Source organism: Myotis daubentonii, chromosome 5 (genome assembly GCF_963259705.1).
Source record: "Myotis daubentonii chromosome 5, mMyoDau2.1, whole genome shotgun sequence".
Classification (NCBI taxonomy): Eukaryota; Metazoa; Chordata; class Mammalia; order Chiroptera; family Vespertilionidae; genus Myotis; species Myotis daubentonii.
Genome location: NC_081844.1, coordinates 23,803,405 through 23,822,693, shown reverse-complemented (window position 1 = coordinate 23,822,693; position 19,289 = coordinate 23,803,405). Strand labels below are relative to the sequence as shown.

Sequence of the window (19,289 nt, the reverse complement as noted above, 5' to 3'; positions counted from 1 at the left end):
CCTCAGGCTGTCGCTGCCCCGGATACCTCATCTGTAAAATGGGAGTGATAATACTAGCTGCGTGACAGGGCTTGTTGAGAAGTAATGTATTTAACGAGTGGCACGAGCCCAGTGTGGGCGCCCGGCAACGGGACGGACACTGAGGGCTCCCTCCCAATCGCCCCTTGCTCCCCAGGACCAGCCTCCTCCAGGAGACCCAGCCCCACCCCCGGGCCTGCGGCAGCTAGCCTTCGCCGGGCCTTATGAATGACGAAGGCCGGAGGCCCGGCGACCTCTGACCCGCGGCGCCACTCCCCTCCCCCGCTGGCAGGTGGACAGCGACTGCGCCGGGGGAGGGGAGACTGTGGAGCCAACCTTGGCTGGCCCGCGGCCGCGGCCGCTGCCGCACTGAGCGGAGGCGGGGGACTGCGGCGTGCACGGGGCCGGGCAGGCGCCCGCCTGGACCGCCTCCTGATTTTCCAAGCGCGGCGCAGCCATCCGCCAGCCTCGGCCGCCCCGCCCCGGTCCGCCCCGCCTCGCCTCGCCGCCCCGACTGCAAGCTGCGCCTCCGCCCCGCCCTCTCACCCCGGGATTGACACTGAACGTTCTGTGGGGGGACTGGCCGAACGGCACGCCCGGCCAATTGGCGGCCTCACTGGGCGAACCTGGGGCCTTGTCGCCAACTGCAGCCAATAGGCGCCTCGCGAGCGCGCCAGTGGCCGGGCATCCGCGGCGCGCGTCACGGGGCTGGAACCTATAGCGGCGCTGGTGGGTCGCAGAGGGCCAATAGGCGGCAGCGTGGCGCCGTCAATCAGGGCAGCCTGGACCAATGAGTTTAGGCTGCGGGAGCGTCACAGACAGACAGCAGCAGCGGACTTGGGCTGAGGTTCCCGGGCGGGCGGGCGCGGGGAGACGCGGGAAGCAGGGGCTTGGCGGGGGTCGCGGCGCCGCAGCCAGAGCAGCAACCCGAGGGGCCGCTGCCCAGCGCGCTCCGGGGCCGCCGGCCGCCGCCAGCACCCGCCGCGCCGCAGCTCCGGGACCGGCCCCGGCCGCCGCCGCCGCCGCGATGGGCAACGCCGCCGCCGCCAAGAAGGGCAGCGAGCAGGAGAGTGGTGAGTGCTCAGGCCATGACCTCAATACCGGACCCACGCTGTCAGCCCCCGCCCTGTGCATCACCGCCTGGCCCCTCCCCCTCCCCCCCCATTTCTCTTTGCTTACCCCCAGCGCCCCCTCCCCCTGCCTGTCCAAGGTTAGGGCCCAGGGCCCGCAGAACTCTCGTAGGGGCCCCCTTGCCAAAGGCCACCCCCCACTGCAGAAACTGTGCCCCCCCACCCAGCTGTCACTGCCAGCCATGGCACGTATGACCGCTGGGGCCCCACATGGGGCCCTGTCACTACCCTATTCCCTACTTTCCCGGACCCTCTCCCATGTACTAATACCCTCACTTCCTCACTCACCTCTCCCATTGACGGGCCTCACGGCCAGACCCTGACCCAGGCTTCTGCCGGTCTTGGGAGTGCTGCGGGGTCTGCCTCCATCCCATAGGGACCTTGGCCACTTGGTGACCACACCCCTCCCTCCTCCAGCCCCCGCCATCTTTCTCTTGCCCTTTCCTTCTTCACCTTACCAGAGCCCCCCTCCAGACACCCTGTGCCCACTTGAGCTTTTCCCAGAGCCACCTCCAGCATTGCTTTTCCCTTCTGTGTTACTTGGCATGGGGGACAGGATCATTCTGGGTCCCTCTGCCCCTCTCTCATCCTGTCACTCTGCTGCTCTGCTTGTGCTCTCTCCTCCCAAGTGTCTGTCCCTAGCTGGGGTAGCAGACTGTTTATGAACCTAGAGAACTGCTTCAGTGTGTTCAAAGCCAAGTTTGAGCTGGTCTTGCTGGGTTTGTTTCTTCCTCCTTCCCTGGTTGGGGTTAGGGGATGGCAGCAGAGCCTTTACCCATCTCCTGCTGTGCAGCGAGCTCTAGGCTCCTTAGAGGTCCCCTCAGTAATAAATGGTCGTTTCACAACTGAGGCTCCGTCATTCACCCAGTCCCCTGGGCTTCTTCACCCGCTCCTGGCTCAGGATGAAAAGTGGGGGATGAAGAGTGTCTGAGTTAAACAAGGCTCATTCAGCTTGAGCTGGAATGGTGAGAAAGGGGACTCAGGGGATGGCGGTCAGAGAGAGTAATGGGTGACATCTAATGACTTGCTTTGCCAAGGGACAGATTCTGATCATTGCCAGGGCTCAGCCAGATAGAGGCTTGTTCCCCCCTCACCTTACAAAATGTGTTGGCCTTTTATAGCCAACCAGAGAAAGAAATTCTGTATCTGCTTTCAGAAATGGTTCTCAATCCCCTTCCTCAATTCCTCCAGTTCTTAGATTGTCATCACTCCAGGCCTAAAGCTGGACCTCAGCTAGGATCCCCTTCCCATTACCCAGAAATAGTCAGAGCTGAAAAGGGAGGCCACGTCCAAATATGTCTTTCCTAGTTATTGGTCTCAAATCCCAGTGTCTGGCTCCCCTGACTTCCCCTCCCAGAAAGACCCTGATATGAAAACTAAGGAACTTTATTTTCACATGGCAGAACTCAGAGTTGCTGAGCAGCCATGGGGAGGGCTGACATGTCACCGATGGGCGGGGGATATGGAGGCAAGTGCCTGTAGCTGAGTACTTGATGACAGAGGAGCAGGTGGGTAGTGACCAAAAAAAGTCTGGGCATGAGCTTGGAGGGGGGCCTAGGCACACAGGGAGGGGCTGGGCCCCCAGCAGGTGAGGCCTGGGAGGTAGAAGGTGGAGGCAGGCAGCTATATATTGCAGTGGCTCCGTTGAAAGTTGGGGAGATGACCCAGTCCTGGAAAACTTTCAAGGGATATCAAACACATGCAGTGTGTGTGAGGGGGGAGGGGGGAGCTGTACAGGGAAGATCAGTGGCTCCGGAAGGAACCACTAATTCTCTTAGAGCGCAGGGCAGACATCCAGGAATGGACCATCACGGTGGAATAGGGCCACTATTTATTGGGTATCTAGGATATGCCCAGCTAAATGGTTTCCATAGATCTGTCCACTCGAGTGATTTTCATAACGGGCTATTTTCTGAATTTTCTAAATGACCCTGAGTTTGACATAGATGATGTCACAGAAGCAGGATTAACATTCCGATCTGTCTACCAGCCAACTTCCAGGACCCCAGAAATTTCCTAACCGGGACATTCGCAAGTTACTTCCCTGATTTTTACTCTATTCATTTATATTTTCTTAATTTAAAATAGTAAAAATTTTGACTTACTTTTAAGTTCAGACATAAACTTTGATCCATCCTAAGCAGTAATATAAATGATCATGGGATTACTGTGCCAGTTATATTCTTTCCTGCTACACATTGAAATGCAATGTGACTAGAATAGTGAAACATCCCTAAAATCATTTCATGCCCTGCCAGTGGGACCCATGTCATACATTGGGAAATGCTCTCAGCTGTACTTCCTTCCAGAGACTTGCAGGGATTCTCAGAGAAAGAAATAGGATAAGGAAGGAAGCCCCACTTTGCTTGGAACTCTGATTCTGAAAGGATGGAGCTAGTCAAAATTTGCCCTTATAACTAGGATGGGGTAGGGTGGGAGTTAGGGGCAGTAGCCGGGCCAGCCTGCAGGGGGCACCTGAATTTCATCTGCCAGACACCAGCCATACTGGGGTAAGGAGAATGCCCAAGCCTTAGTAGGCACTAGTTAGGCATCCTGCAGCCCCCTGTGCTACCGTCTGGTGCCAGGGCATGATAATGTCAGCCTGCTCCCAAGAGAGTGGGGGATCTACCTGGTGTTGGGTGAGGTGGGGTAGGGGCAATCTGTACCCAAAGATGCCAAAGCCATTGTTAGTGGCCTGGACAAGATGGTAAAAGGGCAGAGAAAAAACCTAGCACCCGGCTCTGAGCAAGCTGGAGAAATTGAGAGAGAGCAGTGGCCCCAAGAGGCTCCCAGGATAGGCAGCCAAGTGGGGCTCAGGCCTTGGCTGGCACTGGCCAAAAGCACCCCTGGGAGCAGGCCCATGGGGGAAGGGGTAGGGCTGGTGAGAGGGAGCCCATACACACACATTCTAGGCCCTGGGGACAAGCAGATCCAGGCTCTGGGCATGAAAAGTGCCCCCAAGAAGTCCCTGAATGGGAAGAATTGCTGCCTTCTAACACCCTACGGAAGTACAAGAGGGTCAAACACCTGTGTTTTGGCAGTTGTATGGGTGCCTAAGAAGGTCTTTCCAAGGTAGCTTTTTGCCTTAACCCAATCAGGCCGACAGAAACCTGAGGGTCCTGTCTGCCCCTCCCCTGCCCCTACTGCCCAGGTTTGGCTCCTCCTCCTACCCCCCCCCCCAACACACACACACACACACACACACACACACCTTCCTGGCTCCCCCTAGAGGCAGGTATCTGGGGATGGGCAGCCAAGCTGGTGCAGCAGGTCTCTTGAGCCTTCTCAGCCACCATAGTTCTGGTGCCTTGAGAGGAAGACTGAGTGATGGCTTCCAACTTCAACGATGGTGAGACTAAACCCTGTTGCCATAGCAACTCTCCGAGCACTCTGCCCCTGGAGCCAGAGAGGGGCTGCAGTAGGGTTTGGGGAGCAGGCAGAGAGGAGAAGGCTGTGGACGGCTGGTTGGCCCTGGGAACCCCTCCCTTACAATCCTGGGCTGGGGGCCTGGAGAAGAGCAGGGGGGATTGGTAGCCCTGTTAGACAAGGGGTTTGGCCCACCCGGAGCAGGGGTTCAGCTCAGAGCAGGGCAATGGGATAGACTCGCCCAGTATTGGGCTTCAGCTCAGAATGGCGGTTGGTCCAGCTCAGTGATGGAGTCCAGGTCAGAATGGGGGGATGTTAAGATGGAGTCCAGGCCAGATGGCCCAGTACAGAATGGGGAGCCATCAGACTCTGCAGTGGTCCTGCCCAGTGTTGGGGTCCAGCTCAGACTAGGGGATCACCCAATCCAGAATAGAGGTTCATTTCAGAATGGGGGTGAGGTAGTCAGTGTTGGGCTCCAGCTCAGACTGGGGGATGTTCCAGCTCAGAGCAGGGGATCCAAGCTAGACTGGAGGAATCAGCCAGCCCCTAGTTGGGGGTCCCAGCCCCGACTTGGCATCCCTGCCCCAGAATTCCTGGGACAACCAGGCTTTGGTGGACAGAGAGTACTGAGATTTGTCTGGGAAGTCTGAGACTGGGCTCCTGCTTCCTGCGGTAGTCCTGGATTTTGGAAGGGGTGTCTGGGGTCCTCTTTATGAGCCCAGATCGAATCCAGACCAGGATGGAGGCTGGAACACGCACCCTACCCCTCCACCCGCCTACTCCCGTGGAAGACATGGGCAGGGCGGCAGGTTTCACAAGCCAGCAGCTGGCTGGGTTTCCCTTCCCTGCCACTTGCAGTTGTCTAAGGGCCACGGGTGCTGGGCACACTGGGAGAAGCTGCCACTCACCGTCCGCTTCTTTTGAGATCTGGAAAGGAGGAAGACGGTCGAGGCAGCCTTCCCCTCCCCCTCCCCCACCGCTGGGTTTAGCCTTTGTTTCCGGTTTGGACTTTCATGGCCTAGAGCAGAGCCAAGCACAGGGTAAGGTTTGACAGAGGCCAAGGACATCCCAGGATGCGTTCCACTCCGCCCCTGCATAGGAACAAGAGAAAGCCTGATGCACCCATTTCTCTTGGGGCTACAGGATTTGGAGAGGTGGTAGGGTGGCTCTTACACCACCACCCCCACACACACACATCCAACCCAACTCTCTGCTAATTAATGGAGCCCTGGGCCTCTCTAGCCCCCAAGGAGTCCCTGGCTGCTGCCTGGGCCTAAACCCTTAACTCCTTCTCCTCTGCCCAGTGAGCACTGCCCTGGGCACATCAGGTACCATCCTCTGGGTAGTCCACCTGCCTGGGGAAGGCAGGGTCTGGCATCCTGGGAGCAGTGAAGTCCCTGGAATAAGTTAGCGTTAGCACCCCACCCCCGGGGCAGGAAGGCCAGCCAGGAGGGACATCCTAGGGAGAATCTTCCCACTGCCTCCTGCCAAGGAGGGCCTCTGCAAACCTTAGCCAGGAGCAGGCACCTTTAAATGCTTCCCTAGCAACCAGCTCCTCCTTCAGGGTTCCCCAAGGCCCTCCCGAGGAAACCAGCTCAGAAGCTCTGCATATTCCTGGTTTCCCTGGTTCCCAGGGTAGCCTACGATGAATCTGGGTTCAGGCAATGGCCAGGGTGGGGACTCAGAGACCACCTTCCAGCTATGGCTGCAGCTATTCCTCTGGGCCCACCTGACTATTCGTTTCCTGAGCTACCTGCACCACGCCCTCTGGGCACCTAAGCCACAGCCAGCACCCTGAGTCTCCCTGGTCAGGGGCAGACGGGCCCCAGATCACCCCATCCCACTCCACCCCCATTGTACCCTCTGCTGGAGGAGGCAGGAAGCAGAGGTGAGTATAGGGGCTCCTGGATGGGGTTACCCCATCATTATTCCTCTGTATCTGCCTGTTCCTCCTGGCTCTGCCCCTCCCTTGTGCCCCATCCCCAAATCTGCGAGCCAGTGGCACCAGAAGGGACAGAGAAGGGCTATGCTAGGACCAAGGCACCCTGTGGAGCCTCTCAGTGCGGTACCCTAGTCAGAAAAGCAGGATATGGCAATTTCAGGGATGGCTGAGAGCAAAAGGAGAAGTGGGACCAGGCATTCTGGATTCCTCACAAGCCCACTTCTCCCTACCTTCCTGGGCTGGTGAAGGTAGAATTACAAAAGGGTACCATCTCCCCCACCTTCGTTCAGAAATTAGTGTATACATTGGAGGCGTCCAAGGAAGATAGTGTGTGTCAGGAAAGATTCTGCTAGTGTAAGCATTGGATGTGGTGCTGTCCCCAGATTCAGAGAGGTCTCTCAGTCAGTTGGTGGCCCAGCCAGGCGCCAGCCTAGGACTCCTGACCACTCCTTGACTTCCCTCACTCTGCCCGGTCACTCTTTGTAAGGCTCTCCTGGCCAGTGCTCTCTTCTCCATCTGCTGCCCTTGTAGCCCCATGGGAGGTTCTTTTATCCGAATGCTGAGGGCGAGCCTTGGGGATCATGGAGGGGGGTGGCTACCCAGAGGCTGTGTGGGACTCCTGGTGCACATGGGTGGGACACACAAATGACAGGCAAGGCCAGAGTCCAAGTGTGCAGGACCCCTCAGGGTGGCACCTGTCCAGGAACATCAGAGGGTCGAGGACAGGTCTGTCGGGTGGGCCACCCTAGGTCACTACGACCTTTCAGGAGGGAAGCAGTTAATTGCGTGAGCAGTGGGGTCTGGCAGGCAACCTAAGGCCTGGTCAGTCTTTTCTTCTGTACAATGAGGTAATAGCAACTCTGAGCCATCGGGGTAGGACTTAAGCATAGAAAGCATTTAGCTCAGGGCTGGCACATGGCATGCCTGACCCCAGGGGTTGTCTCTAGGACAGGTCCGTAATGTACACATCTGTCAGGCCACACATTTAAGATGTGAGCGTTCAATGCATCCCCTGTATTTTATACCTCAATTATAAAAAATACTTGAAAGCAAAATTAATAATCAACAGTTATATGGAATGACTCTCATACAGGTCACTGTCCAACTCCATTTCCCTAGATCAGTGGTCGGCAAACTCATTAGTTAACAGAGCCAAATATCAACAGTACTTCTTCAAAATAGACTTGCCCAGGCCGAAAACCGACTTTTGCGCATGGGCCACGAAGTTTCAGTCGCACTGTATGTGTGCGCCCGCACGTGGTATTTTGTGGAAGAGCCACGTTCAAGGGGCCAAAGAGCCGCATGTGGCTCGCAAGCCGCAGTTTGCCGACCACTGCCCTAGATTAACTCATTCAGTCCTCAAAACTACTTTGCCAGGTCATTACTATTATTCTCCCCATTTTACAGATGAGGAAAACTGAGGCCCAGAGAGGTAAGGTCAGTTGCCTAAGGTCACACAGTTTAGCAGAACCAGGCTGGGGTCTGAACTTAATCTCAGTTCCAGAGTCCTGGCCCTTAACGATTTGCAGGGTGCTGGCAAGTATGACTCTGTTGAAGCCTCAGTTTCCTAGTGTTAAATGGGGAGAAGAATAAAAGGAAACTTGGTGAGTTAACCAAATTTGATAGTGGAGACAAAACAGGCCCAGGGTCAGCCCGCTGGGAAGTCTTCAGTATTAGCTGAATGGTGATATTCTTGGGGTACTAAGGGGCCTCTGGGGAGCAGACATAGAGCGAGGCCTCCCTTGAACCAGCTCTGGAACCAGGGCCCCTGAATTGGCAAAGGCAGGAACAGGGCAACAGCTGAGCCCCCCCAAGGGCGCTTGCTACCCGAGCCCCAGAGGCTTCCACCCCCCGACCGGCCTCCCCAGAGAAGGGGCCTGAGGAACAGCCAAATCCTGAGGCTATAAATACCTCGGCTGGCGTCCTCCCTGGCCCTCCCTGGCCCTGGAATGCCGGTCAGAACTGGGACAAGTGGGGGTGGGCTGGCCTGGGTACTGCCCTCTGTCCCCCTGAGAGTGACCCCCGAGTTGCTCTGTACCCCATTTTGGAAGAGCTGAGGCTGGATCCCACCTCCCTGTAGTAAAGGGGACCCAGGCCCTAGCCCAGATCAGGCCCCTCCCAAGCTGCCCTCAGACTCAGCCAGGGCACCCAAAGACCCTAGTGGGAAAAAAGATCAGACTATGGTTGAAACAGCTGCACCCCACTTTCCACAAATGAGCATCTCCCCAGGAACACCCTGGGCCTGCCCCAGTGAGATGGGGATGTCTAGCTAACTCTCCCTTCTCTTCCTTCCAGTGAAAGAGTTCTTAGCCAAAGCCAAAGAAGATTTTCTTAAAAAATGGGAAAATCCTGATCAGGTAAGCCCGCCCCCCGCCACCCACCCTATGTACGGAAGGAACCCTTGAAGGGGTGAGCTAATGGCCTCCGTTTTCCAGCGTAACCCCTGCGTCATGGCTGGGATTTAGAACCCTGTGGAGGATGCCTGGACACCCTTGGAGGCTCCTGGACAGAGGCTCCTGATTGCCCACTGCCAGGCTCCCCCATCCTACCACCCCCTACAACTGGTGGCCCCTGCCCCCCACACAGCTGCCAGCAGCTCCTGGGCCCCAGGCCAGGGCCAGATCTGGCCTCTGCCACTCGCCTCAAGGAATGTGCCCTCCGCCATCTTGCTTTTCTGCTCCCTGTTCTCAGCCCATCACTCTCCCTGCTCCCCAGGGCCCCCTCTGCTGGTGGCAGATATGATGCCCCAGACATTGGCCCAGCAGGCCACAGGGAAGAGGGTCCCTGACTCTCTCAACCTCTCCATCCACAGAATACAGCCAATTTGGATAACTTCGATCGAATCAAGACCCTCGGCACAGGCTCCTTCGGGCGAGTGATGCTGGTGAAACACAAGGAGACTGGGAACCACTTCGCCATGAAGATCCTGGACAAACAAAAGGTAAGCTCAGCTCTGCCCTGCGGCCAGATCCCACCTGCTGCCTGGAGTGCTCTTCCCATCCATCCACTCACCAATTGCTTCTCGAGCCCCCATCATGTGCCAGACCCGAGGGCCAGAAGGGCACCACGAACTTCCCCTCCAGGCCGAATACCAAGGACAATCAGGCACTGGAAACAGTGTCAGACACCTAACCTGTATTCCAGGTGGCCGGAGGGCTTCCTGGAGGAGGTGGCATTTACACAGACCTGTTTTCTGTGAATATTTTTGACACCCTGCTTATGCCAGTCACTACTCTAAAGCACTGCTGCACAGTAGAAGTGTCATATAAGCCACGTATGTTTTCTAGAAGCCCCATTAAATAAAAGAAACAGGTGGAATGCATTTTAACAATATGTTGTAATTAAATCAGTATATTTACATTATAATTTCAATGTATGTAACCAATGTAAAATATCATTAATGAGGCATCTTACTTTTTTTTTCATACCAAGTCTTTGAAATCCAGTGTGCATTTTACACTTTACAACATATCTCTGTTCTGATGTTAAATTTTTAAAGGAAAGAGAAGAAAAAGTAGAGAAGTTGAAAAGGCAGATTGGCATAGCCCAAGTTGTTCCAGACAGACTTAAAAGATGTCTAGTAACTGTGTCAAGTGTCAGTTTTTAAATTTTCACTTTAGATATTTATCATTTTAAACTCAGTTCCCCCGTCTCCTGGCCGCATTAAAGCTCTCAGCAGCCATATATGGCTAGTGTGGATGGCATTGGGCAGTGCAGGTATAGACAAAGGATACAGCTGTGAGCAAAGCAAAAAAGGCCCCAGACGGGGGTTCAGAGCTGGCTGAACAGCCAGGCTGCCTGTGTGTGACACACCAGCTGACCTGTGACCTTAGGCCAGTGGTTGGCAAACTCATTAGTCAACAGAGCCAAATATCAACAGTACGACAATTGAAATTTCTTTTGAGAGCCAAATTTTTTAAACTTAAACTATATAGGTAGGTACATTGTTATTAACACATTTCGTACCGCTCAGGAGTTTTCTCGTGTTTCGCGCGCCATCTGTTAAGGACCGCTCACGAGTGTTCTCGTTTTTCACGCCCATGGAAAAAGGAGCAAATCTAGATACTTATGTAAATTTTGTTTGGTCCCTCTTCATAGAGGAAAATGTTTTACGCAGTACCATACGTTAAAAAAGTACTAGGAACTTTGTTTAATTGTTTTTGTAAATAAAAATGTTATAATTATTGAAAAACAACACCTAAAGTGCATTATGATGATTTAAATAACGTGCAGTTTGCCCAAAAACATGCGGTCCCTGGCGTATGTCTTAGAGATTTCTATGTGGTACGCAATGTGTTAACTTAATTAGGGTACTCCTAAGGCTTAGGAAGAGCCACACTCAAGGGGCCAAAGAACCGCATGAGGCTCCGAACCGCAGTTTGCCAACCACAGCCTTAGGCAAGTCATTGCCCCTCTCTGGGCTTCCAAGCTTGTGTGTTCACAGTACATACCCCTCAGGGCTTCAGTCACTGTGCATGACGGGCCTGCTGGAGATAGCTGAGGGCTGAGGAGAAATTAGCTTGGGGTTTGGGTATGTAATGTGTGTGTGAGTGCTCTAGATGCAGAGTTTTTTGTAAACCCCCTACTCTTTTGGCACTACTCTGGCGTGTCTTTCCGCTGCTGCCCCTTCCTCCAAGAAGCCTTCTCTGACTACCCCTGCCCCAGACTTTACCTCGCGCCTCATCTGGGCATCCGCAAGCCCCGAACTTCCCCCATCACAGCTCAGATCCCTCTGCACTGAAAAGCCTGGTGACTCGTGTTCTTGCCACGTGGGGACAAGGCAGCCTCAGCCTTCTTATTGTGTCCTCAGCACCCCACCTGGGCTCCACAGGCCACAAACCCTCACAGAAACCAGCCTGGGGGACGAGGGCCCTCTCATACCTCCTCCTCTCCACACCCCTCCTGCTCCTAGGTGGTGAAGCTGAAACAGATCGAGCACACCCTGAACGAGAAGCGCATCCTGCAGGCTGTCAACTTTCCGTTCCTTGTCAGACTTGAGTTTTCCTTCAAGGTGGGTCCCAGCCATCAGGGAACAGAGGGGGCAGAGAGGGAAACCATGCCGGGGGGCTGAGGACAATCAGTGGCTCCCCTGGAAGGTGAGCCCCCCCACGGATGAGGAAAGGCGGATCAGCCTGGGATTCTGATACACCCACGTTCAACTCCTAGGTCTGTCTACCTGATAACCTTGTGTGGTCATGTCACTCAACCTGGATGACATCCCTCAAAATCACCACCCTGTTTACAAAAACCTGACATGTGGCCTGCGTTCAAATCCTAGCTCAGCGCCCCCCGCCCATGTGACCCTGGCGAAGGACTTCACTTGAGTCTCAGTTTCCTCATCTGTAAACTGGGGATCAAAAGGTTTCCATGGCACATCATGAACACCCTATCTGAGCTATTTTGGGTGCCATCCTAAGCTGGACTTTGAGAGTTGGGAAAGTCCACTTGGGGCCTGCCACCCAGGCAGTCACCAGGACCTGTGCTTGGCGTCATGCTCTACTGCTGCCGCCTTAAAGTTCATAATCATTGTTTTAGTAAGGAGACACTTTTTGGCAGGGGGTGGGGCACAAATTCTGTAGCCTCTCCTGGTTCCATTTTGTGATAAAAAAAAAAAAACGGTGGCCCAAGAGCCTTGCTCAGGACAGTCACAGACTGTGAAGTCCCCTCTCCAGCCCAGGCACCTGTGGCCAGCCCTCCCTTTCACCACCCACCCCCACAGGCAGGATAATAGCTGTCCCTTTGTCCTCAGGCGCAGAGGGAAGTGAGATAGGGAGCTCAGTGAGTACAGTGTCTGGTCCTTGGCATGTGCTCATATTGGAGCCTAGATTTCCAAACTCCTGCTGGTCAAGGGCATCGGACTTTCGGGTGGGGCCCAGGACTTGGGGAGCAGGGCCCTGACCAGCTGCTGCTCTCCACAGGATAACTCAAATTTATACATGGTCATGGAGTATGTACCCGGCGGGGAAATGTTCTCACATCTGCGGCGGATCGGAAGGTTCAGGTGAGCGGACTGCCCCAGCCCACCAGGCCTGGGGGCGTCCACAGGCGGCAATGTCACATACCAAGCCATCTGGGGACTTGGAGGTAGCCTCTCCAGGTCCCTGTGGGTTCTCCTTCCCGCTGAGCTGAGGAACCTGCAATGTCTCAACCACCCAGCCACCATGAAACAAAACAAACATAGTAACAGGTATCACCATTTAAGTTTTTATGCAGGTTTTTTGTTGTTGTTTTTTATGTGTCTTTATTGACTTTAGAGAGATAGGAACATCAATGAGACAGAAACATCTATAGGCTGCCTCTTGCATGCCCCCCACCTGGGATGGAGCCTGCAACCCAGGCATGTGCCCTGACCAGGAATCAAACCGGGGACCCCGTGGTTCATGGGTTGATGCTCAGTCACTGAGCAGTGGGGTGATTTTATGCAGTTTTTAAATGTATGCTATTGTTTTATTTTGTTTATTCAGATAGCTGTTCACTTTACATACAATAAAATGCACAGGTCAATGTTCTGTTCCATGAGTTTTGACAGTTGCATACATTTGTTTAACCACCACCCAAAACACCATATTGAGTATTTCATCACCCCAGAAAAATCCCTCTAATGCAGCAGTTCTCTACCTGTGGGTCTCGACCCCTTTGGCGGTCAAACGACCCTTTCACAGGGGTCGCCTAAGACCATCCTGCATATCAGATATTTACATGACGATTCATAACAGTAGCAACATTACTGTTATGAAGTAGCAACAAAAATAATTTTATGGTTGGGTCACAACATGAGGAACTGTATTTAAAGGGCCAGAAGGTTGAGAACCACTGCTCTAATGCTTTTCTTGGCAGATCACCACCCTGAAAAAGGCAATTGTCCCTTTTGGCATTAAACACCATAGAATTTGTTTGGTCTAGGTTTGGACTTGATATAAATGGCATCACACAGTTCATATTCTTTTGTCCTTTTCTTCTCTTCACATCATTGTTTTGAGATCTAGCCACGGTTTTGAACATATCCATGTGTCCTGATGGTGGTGCTGGGTAGCATTTTATTGACTCTGTCACAGTCTGTGACACCATGGCTCTGTTGATGGATAGCTGGGCTCATTCCTGCTTGGAGCTCTGTATGAATAAGGCTTCTCCTCTTACACATGTTGGATAGCTGGGCTGTAGGCCCCCCCGATAGACCATTTGGGGGCGGGTGAGTCCTGCTGGGTGAGTGTGGCCACCACACCCACTCATCCCCTCTCCACTTGTCCCTGCCAGCGAGCCCCATGCCCGCTTCTACGCCGCCCAGATCGTCCTGACCTTCGAGTATCTGCACTCGCTCGATCTCATCTACCGGGACCTGAAGCCAGAGAACCTTCTCATCGACCAGCAGGGCTACATTCAGGTACCCTCTGGGCCAGGCAAGGGACAGCCCCAGGTGTCCATGGCCTGGACCCTCTCCCTCGCTCTCAACCAACCCCACTCTTGTGCCCACAGGTGACAGACTTTGGTTTCGCCAAACGTGTGAAAGGCCGCACCTGGACCTTGTGCGGGACCCCCGAGTACCTGGCCCCTGAGATCATCCTGAGCAAAGTAGGCTCCTCCCCACCCCTCCCCCTGTCCCTGAGGCCCACTCCGCCTGTGCCCCTTCTTCACCCTTCTTCCCTCATCCTGCACCCCCTTTCCACCCCAGGGCTACAACAAGGCTGTGGACTGGTGGGCCCTGGGGGTTCTCATCTACGAGATGGCTGCTGGCTACCCCCCCTTCTTCGCTGATCAGCCCATTCAGATCTACGAGAAGATTGTTTCTGGGAAGGTGAGGCCTGGACACAGGGATTCTTCCCAGGACAAACCCTTCTCCCCCCTCCCCCCACCATCATTGTAAGAACAATCTAGAAGTTCATTAAGTCAGGCCAGGCAGTGACATTGAGTGTATCAGGCATGCTGAGGTCAACACCCCACACAACCTCACTGGCTACTCCTGGACCCAGAGTGCCAACCTCCCAAGGGCTTCTAAAACCCCGAGCCTCATCCGCACCCCCACCCTGCCCTATGTGAGGCTCTGCTTGTTCCTAATTATCCCCCTTCTGTGATTTTTCACAAGTTTCACAGCAGGAAAGCTAATGTATTTGGTTCCCAGACCCCACTGGGCAGTCATTTGGGGTGTATGGCCCATGCCTCCCTTCTCAAATACAGAATTCCAACCTCAGAGGGTGCAGGTAAGGGGACTGTTAGAGTTAACATCTACCGAGTGCATTAAGCATCCACTGCCCCAGTGCACCCACTCCATCCTACCCAGCACTCCGAGGGACTGAGGACGCTGAGGCATGGAGAGGAGGGGATATGTCTGGTCCGAGATCCAAGGGCTCCAGAGAGGCTGGGAACCTCACTTTTGTCTTTAGCTCACTCACCTTTCTGGGAGGACCAACCATCCCTCCACCCAGACCAGGAATTGGTGGAAGCAACTCCCAGCTCCGGGTGGGTTGACCCGTCTCCAGGTCCCAGTTCTGCCACCCCTTGGCTTTGAAACCTCAGGCAAGTGGCTTTCCTCCTCTGAGCCTCATCTTACCCACCTGATAACTGAGGAACCAGCCAGCTGCTTCTCAGGGAGGTTGAGAGAAATCACCAGCTGCAAAGTGGGGTCCCAGAATAGGGAAAGATGAGGTGTCTGCCACCAGGCACAATGGAAAGTGCCAAGAGAATGACCCAAAGTGGGAAACAAAGAAGAATCCATAGAATGTGCCACGGGGGAAGAGGAGAAGAGCATAACTCCCCTTTTGTAGCATTTCACAGTTCCCACGCACCCTCAGCAGTATTATCTCCCTCATGCAACCCTGGGATATCTGCCCCGTGCCGGAAAGGCAGGCACAGGCCCAGAGAGGTTAAAGGCCATGGCCAAGGTCACAGCCTGTAAGAGGGAGAGCAGTGCTGGAAATCTGTTCTTGTAGCTATAAATCCAATGAATAGTTGCATACGAGGCTGTGGGTTCTGAGCATTTAGGGAAAGTTTCTCGAAGATTTGAACTGAGCCTTAAAGAATAGAAGAGCCTTAACTATGCAGAGAAAGAAATAGAAAAACAGTTGTTTCTCTCAAATGTGGATATTTCTGAAGTCCCAAGACTTAAGCAGAGCCACGTGAGCAAGTAATGGCTAAAACTGCAAGGTCTGGAGTCTATCAGCCCCAAGATGGAGCCAACCCAGGGGTGGGCAAACTTTTTGACTCAAGGGCCACAATGGGTTCTTAAACTGGACCGGAGGGCCGGAACAAAAGCATGGATGGAGTGTTGTGTGGACTAATATAAATTCAAAGTAAACATCATTACATAAAAGGGTGCGGTCTTTTTTTTTTTTTTTAGTTTTATTCATTTCAAACGGGCCGTAGTTTGACCACGGCTGAGCCAACCTGTCCCACTCTTCTGTGTGACCTTGGGCAGGCTGTTTAACCCTTTCAAGCCTCCGTTTCGTCTTCTCTAACATGGGACCATCATAACATTTAACTTGGAGCACCAGATCTCAAAGTGGTCCCCTCTCCAGCACCATCAGGGAACTAGCTAGAAATGCAGGCTCTCATGCCCCAACCCAGACCTTCTGAATCAGAAACTCCAACAGGCCTGATGAACTGTTTTAATGGGATTCCAGCACACACTCAAGTGCCCCAAAGGACTGTTGGGTGATGAAGGCAGTGTTTTGGGGTCCCCAAGCCCCAGGCCAGTTTCCCACCCTGTCTGTGTCCCCCCCCCCCCACTTCTACCCCAGGTGCGGTTCCCATCCCACTTCAGCTCTGACCTGAAGGATCTGCTGCGGAACCTCCTTCAGGTAGACCTCACCAAGCGCTATGGGAACCTCAAGAATGGGGTCAATGACATCAAGAACCACAAGTGGTTTGCCACGACTGACTGGATTGCCATCTACCAGAGGAAGGTGGGTGTCCCGTCCTCTCCCCGGACAGGCTGAAGGCTTTGGGGGCAGGCCAAGAGCCAGGGTGGGCTGCCAGTGGAGAGATGGAAAGGGAAGAATTTGAAAATAGGCCATGGCCCTAGGTCATTCTAGCTGGGGCAGTTTAGTGCAATGGAGGTCTAAAAATGGCATCATTTTAGGGTCACTTGGCCACTGTGACCTTGAGCAAGAGACACCCCTGTCTGGAAAGTCATTTCCCCATTGGTGAGTTGGCTATACAGTGGAACCTCGTTTCTCGAACATTGTCCGTTCTGGAAGGCTGTTTGAAAACTGAATAATTTTTTCACATTAGAAATAATGTAAATTGAATCAATCCATCCAGACCCCCAAATGATTCCTTGTTTTAACTTTTCTTATATACAGTACGTGTCTATTGTACTGTTTAATCTATAACTAAACATTTTAAGAATAAAAATGACATGAAAATTTAAAAAAAGGAAGTGTACAGTAAAAAATGAAAACTTGACAATCATTATAAGCAACAAAAGCAAAAAATAACGAGAATATTCACAGCACAATATCCTGAGATTTTAACAGTAGTAAACTGACTCATATTCGCACACTCTCTCCTTTGTCACCTGAGAGATGTGTGACTGATCATACAGGTATCAGCATGAAAGGGTTGTCAGGTTGAGGAGCGAATTGTTCGAGATGGGAGACTTTGGAGAAACTGAGGGTCCACTGTAATAAGATTCTTGGGTTGTTAAGGTGAGTTCACACCCTAATGCTAAGCTCTGGCCTGAGTCTCAGTAAGTTATCATAAATGTTAGGCCATTCGTATTTATTGTTTTAACAAGGATTATGTTGACTGCTGAGGTCTGGGTGATTCTTGACCCCTCTCCAGGTGGAAGCTCCCTTCATACCAAAGTTTAAAGGCCCTGGGGACACGAGTAATTTTGATGACTATGAAGAGGAAGAGATCCGAGTCTCCATCAATGAGAAGTGTGGCAAGGAGTTTTCTGAGTTTTAGGGGTGTGCCTGTGCCCCCAAGGGTTTTCTTTCTTTTTTTTGTGGGGAGGGTGGGTGGGAGGGTTGGATTGAACAGCCAGAGGGCCCCAGAGTTCCTTACATCTAATTTCACCCCCACCCCACCCTCCAGGGTCGGGGAACAGGAAGCCCAGATATTCAGAGAGACGGGAATACCAGCTGCTCTCCCTCATCCCCTGCACCCTCCTGCCCTCCTTGATGCTTTTGCCTTCTTCCACCCCAGCCCACTTCTGCTTGTTTTAAACGAGTATCTCAGTTCTAGTCAGACCAGTGTATCCAGGGATAGGGTGTGGAAAGAGGGGCCCAAACTTAGCTCCAGCCCCTTCCCTCCCCACATCCCCTCCCTCACCAGACCACCAGCAAACTTGCTAAGGGAGAATAAAAGAATGGCCAGCCTTCCCTTCAAAGCAATCTTGCCTGGGAAGGAGAGATTTTAGTGACATGGGCAGTGGGCTACTTGCTAGAATTTTTTAAACAATTTACAAACTTATTTAAGTTCCACCAGTGCCTCCCATCCCCCCCTCTCCAAATCCATTTTAACGAGGCTGGGAAGCAGATTGACTAGTAAAGGAAAGGGCTGGGGTTCCACCCTCTCCCCCAAGCTGCTAGTCCCCTCCTCCCCTGCCAAGCCTGGAAAGGTCTCAGCCCCTTTAGGAAGCCCCTAAAGCCCCTACCCCCTTCTGCCCCAACAGACCTTTCTTCACCCTTGGGCTTTGGGACCCGGACAAAGCAGCCGCCCCTCTCCCTGACAAAGAGGAGTTGTCCCCCCAAAAGATAGAGGGGGAGCCCCAAGCCCAGGGTCTTTCCTCCCCACAGCACTCCCCCAAACTCCTAAATTTTATTCTTAGCTAGATTTTAATGCCCGGCCTCTTCTCAGCTCAGTTGGGAAGGCAACCCTGGCAAAAGGAGGCAGAGCCCCCCTGCCCCCTGTGGACCCCCGTTCAAGCCCAGGGTTGCTAGGGAGGGGCTCTGTTTTATTCACCCAACAGCCCTGTCCCCCTCCCCCCATCCTGGGCGCTCCTCTGCTTAGCTGTCAGCTGTCTATCACCTCTTAGCCCATTTGTGCTTTTTTTCTCTCTTAATAGAAAAGTTGGGAGCCCCTATTCAACCTCAAATCTGCCCCTCTCATAACTTCTCCCCATCCCAGGAGGAGCTCTCAGGCTTGGGATGGGGCCCCGGGTGGGCGCAGGGGTGAATCAATCTGTGTGCTGGGAAGGATGAGACTTCCTCTTGAACAGTGTGCTGTTGTAAACATATTTGAAAACTATTACCAATAAAGTTTTGTTTAAAAAAAAGTGTCCCTGGTATTCCCGAATTTGGTCCGCCCCCCACCCCCGGCCGGGAGGATGGGAAGGGAATTTTACACCCTAAAGTCGAGGCTGATTAGGACCTGGCCTGGAGTCCTGATAAAAATGGGTTTAGCTGACTTCCGTCACTCCCCCCAGGAAAAGGGGGCGGCAAGTTGCGTTATAACCCTGAATTCGGGGTTCCCCAAGTCTGCGTCGCGCACCCCTCGGCATACAGCCCTGGGCCGAAAGGGAGTTCCAAGGAGACTCCGGGGCCGGCGCGCTGGGAAGCCGAGCTATGGGGTGGGCAAGAGAAGTGGGGGCCTGGCTGGGGGCGGTCAAGGGTAGGGGTGACGGAGCGCGTCCCTCTCCCCGCCTTCTCAGCGCGAGGCCAAGCGCGCCCTGGGGCCACTGGAGTGGCGGCGGCTCAAGGGTTTCTGCGGCGCCCAGCAAGCGCGGCAGCCCGAGCCGCGAGTTCCCGGTAAGTGCGGTCCCGAGAGCGGAGCGCGCCTCGGAGGCGTGGAGATGGGGGCTGGGCGCCGGGGACGTCTGGGTCCTGCGCCCAATGGCTGGAGGGCGGCCGAGCGCCGCCCGTCCGCCCCGCCCGCCCCCTCTCCCCTCCCCCCCG

General features: G+C 53.8%; 2 protein-coding genes across 2 annotated transcripts; both read left to right on the top strand.

Moving 5' to 3' along the window:
• Positions 1 to 845: 845 nt before the first annotated feature.
• PRKACA (protein kinase cAMP-activated catalytic subunit alpha) lies at positions 846 to 18,673 on the top strand. The gene is made up of 10 exons (XM_059696618.1): positions 846 to 1,091; positions 8,752 to 8,813; positions 9,269 to 9,397; positions 11,369 to 11,467; positions 12,375 to 12,457; positions 13,711 to 13,837; positions 13,930 to 14,025; positions 14,126 to 14,248; positions 16,188 to 16,352; positions 17,233 to 18,673. The coding sequence occupies exons 1-10, from the start codon at positions 1,046 to 1,048 to the stop codon at positions 17,356 to 17,358; spliced, it is 1,056 nt and encodes a 351-aa protein (XP_059552601.1). The 5' UTR covers positions 846 to 1,045; the 3' UTR covers positions 17,359 to 18,673.
• Positions 4,343 to 8,735, top strand: SMIM46 (small integral membrane protein 46). The gene has a single exon (XM_059696620.1). The coding sequence runs from the start codon at positions 6,160 to 6,162 to the stop codon at positions 6,310 to 6,312; it is 153 nt and encodes a 50-aa protein (XP_059552603.1). The 5' UTR covers positions 4,343 to 6,159; the 3' UTR covers positions 6,313 to 8,735.
• Positions 18,674 to 19,289: the final 616 nt, after the last annotated feature.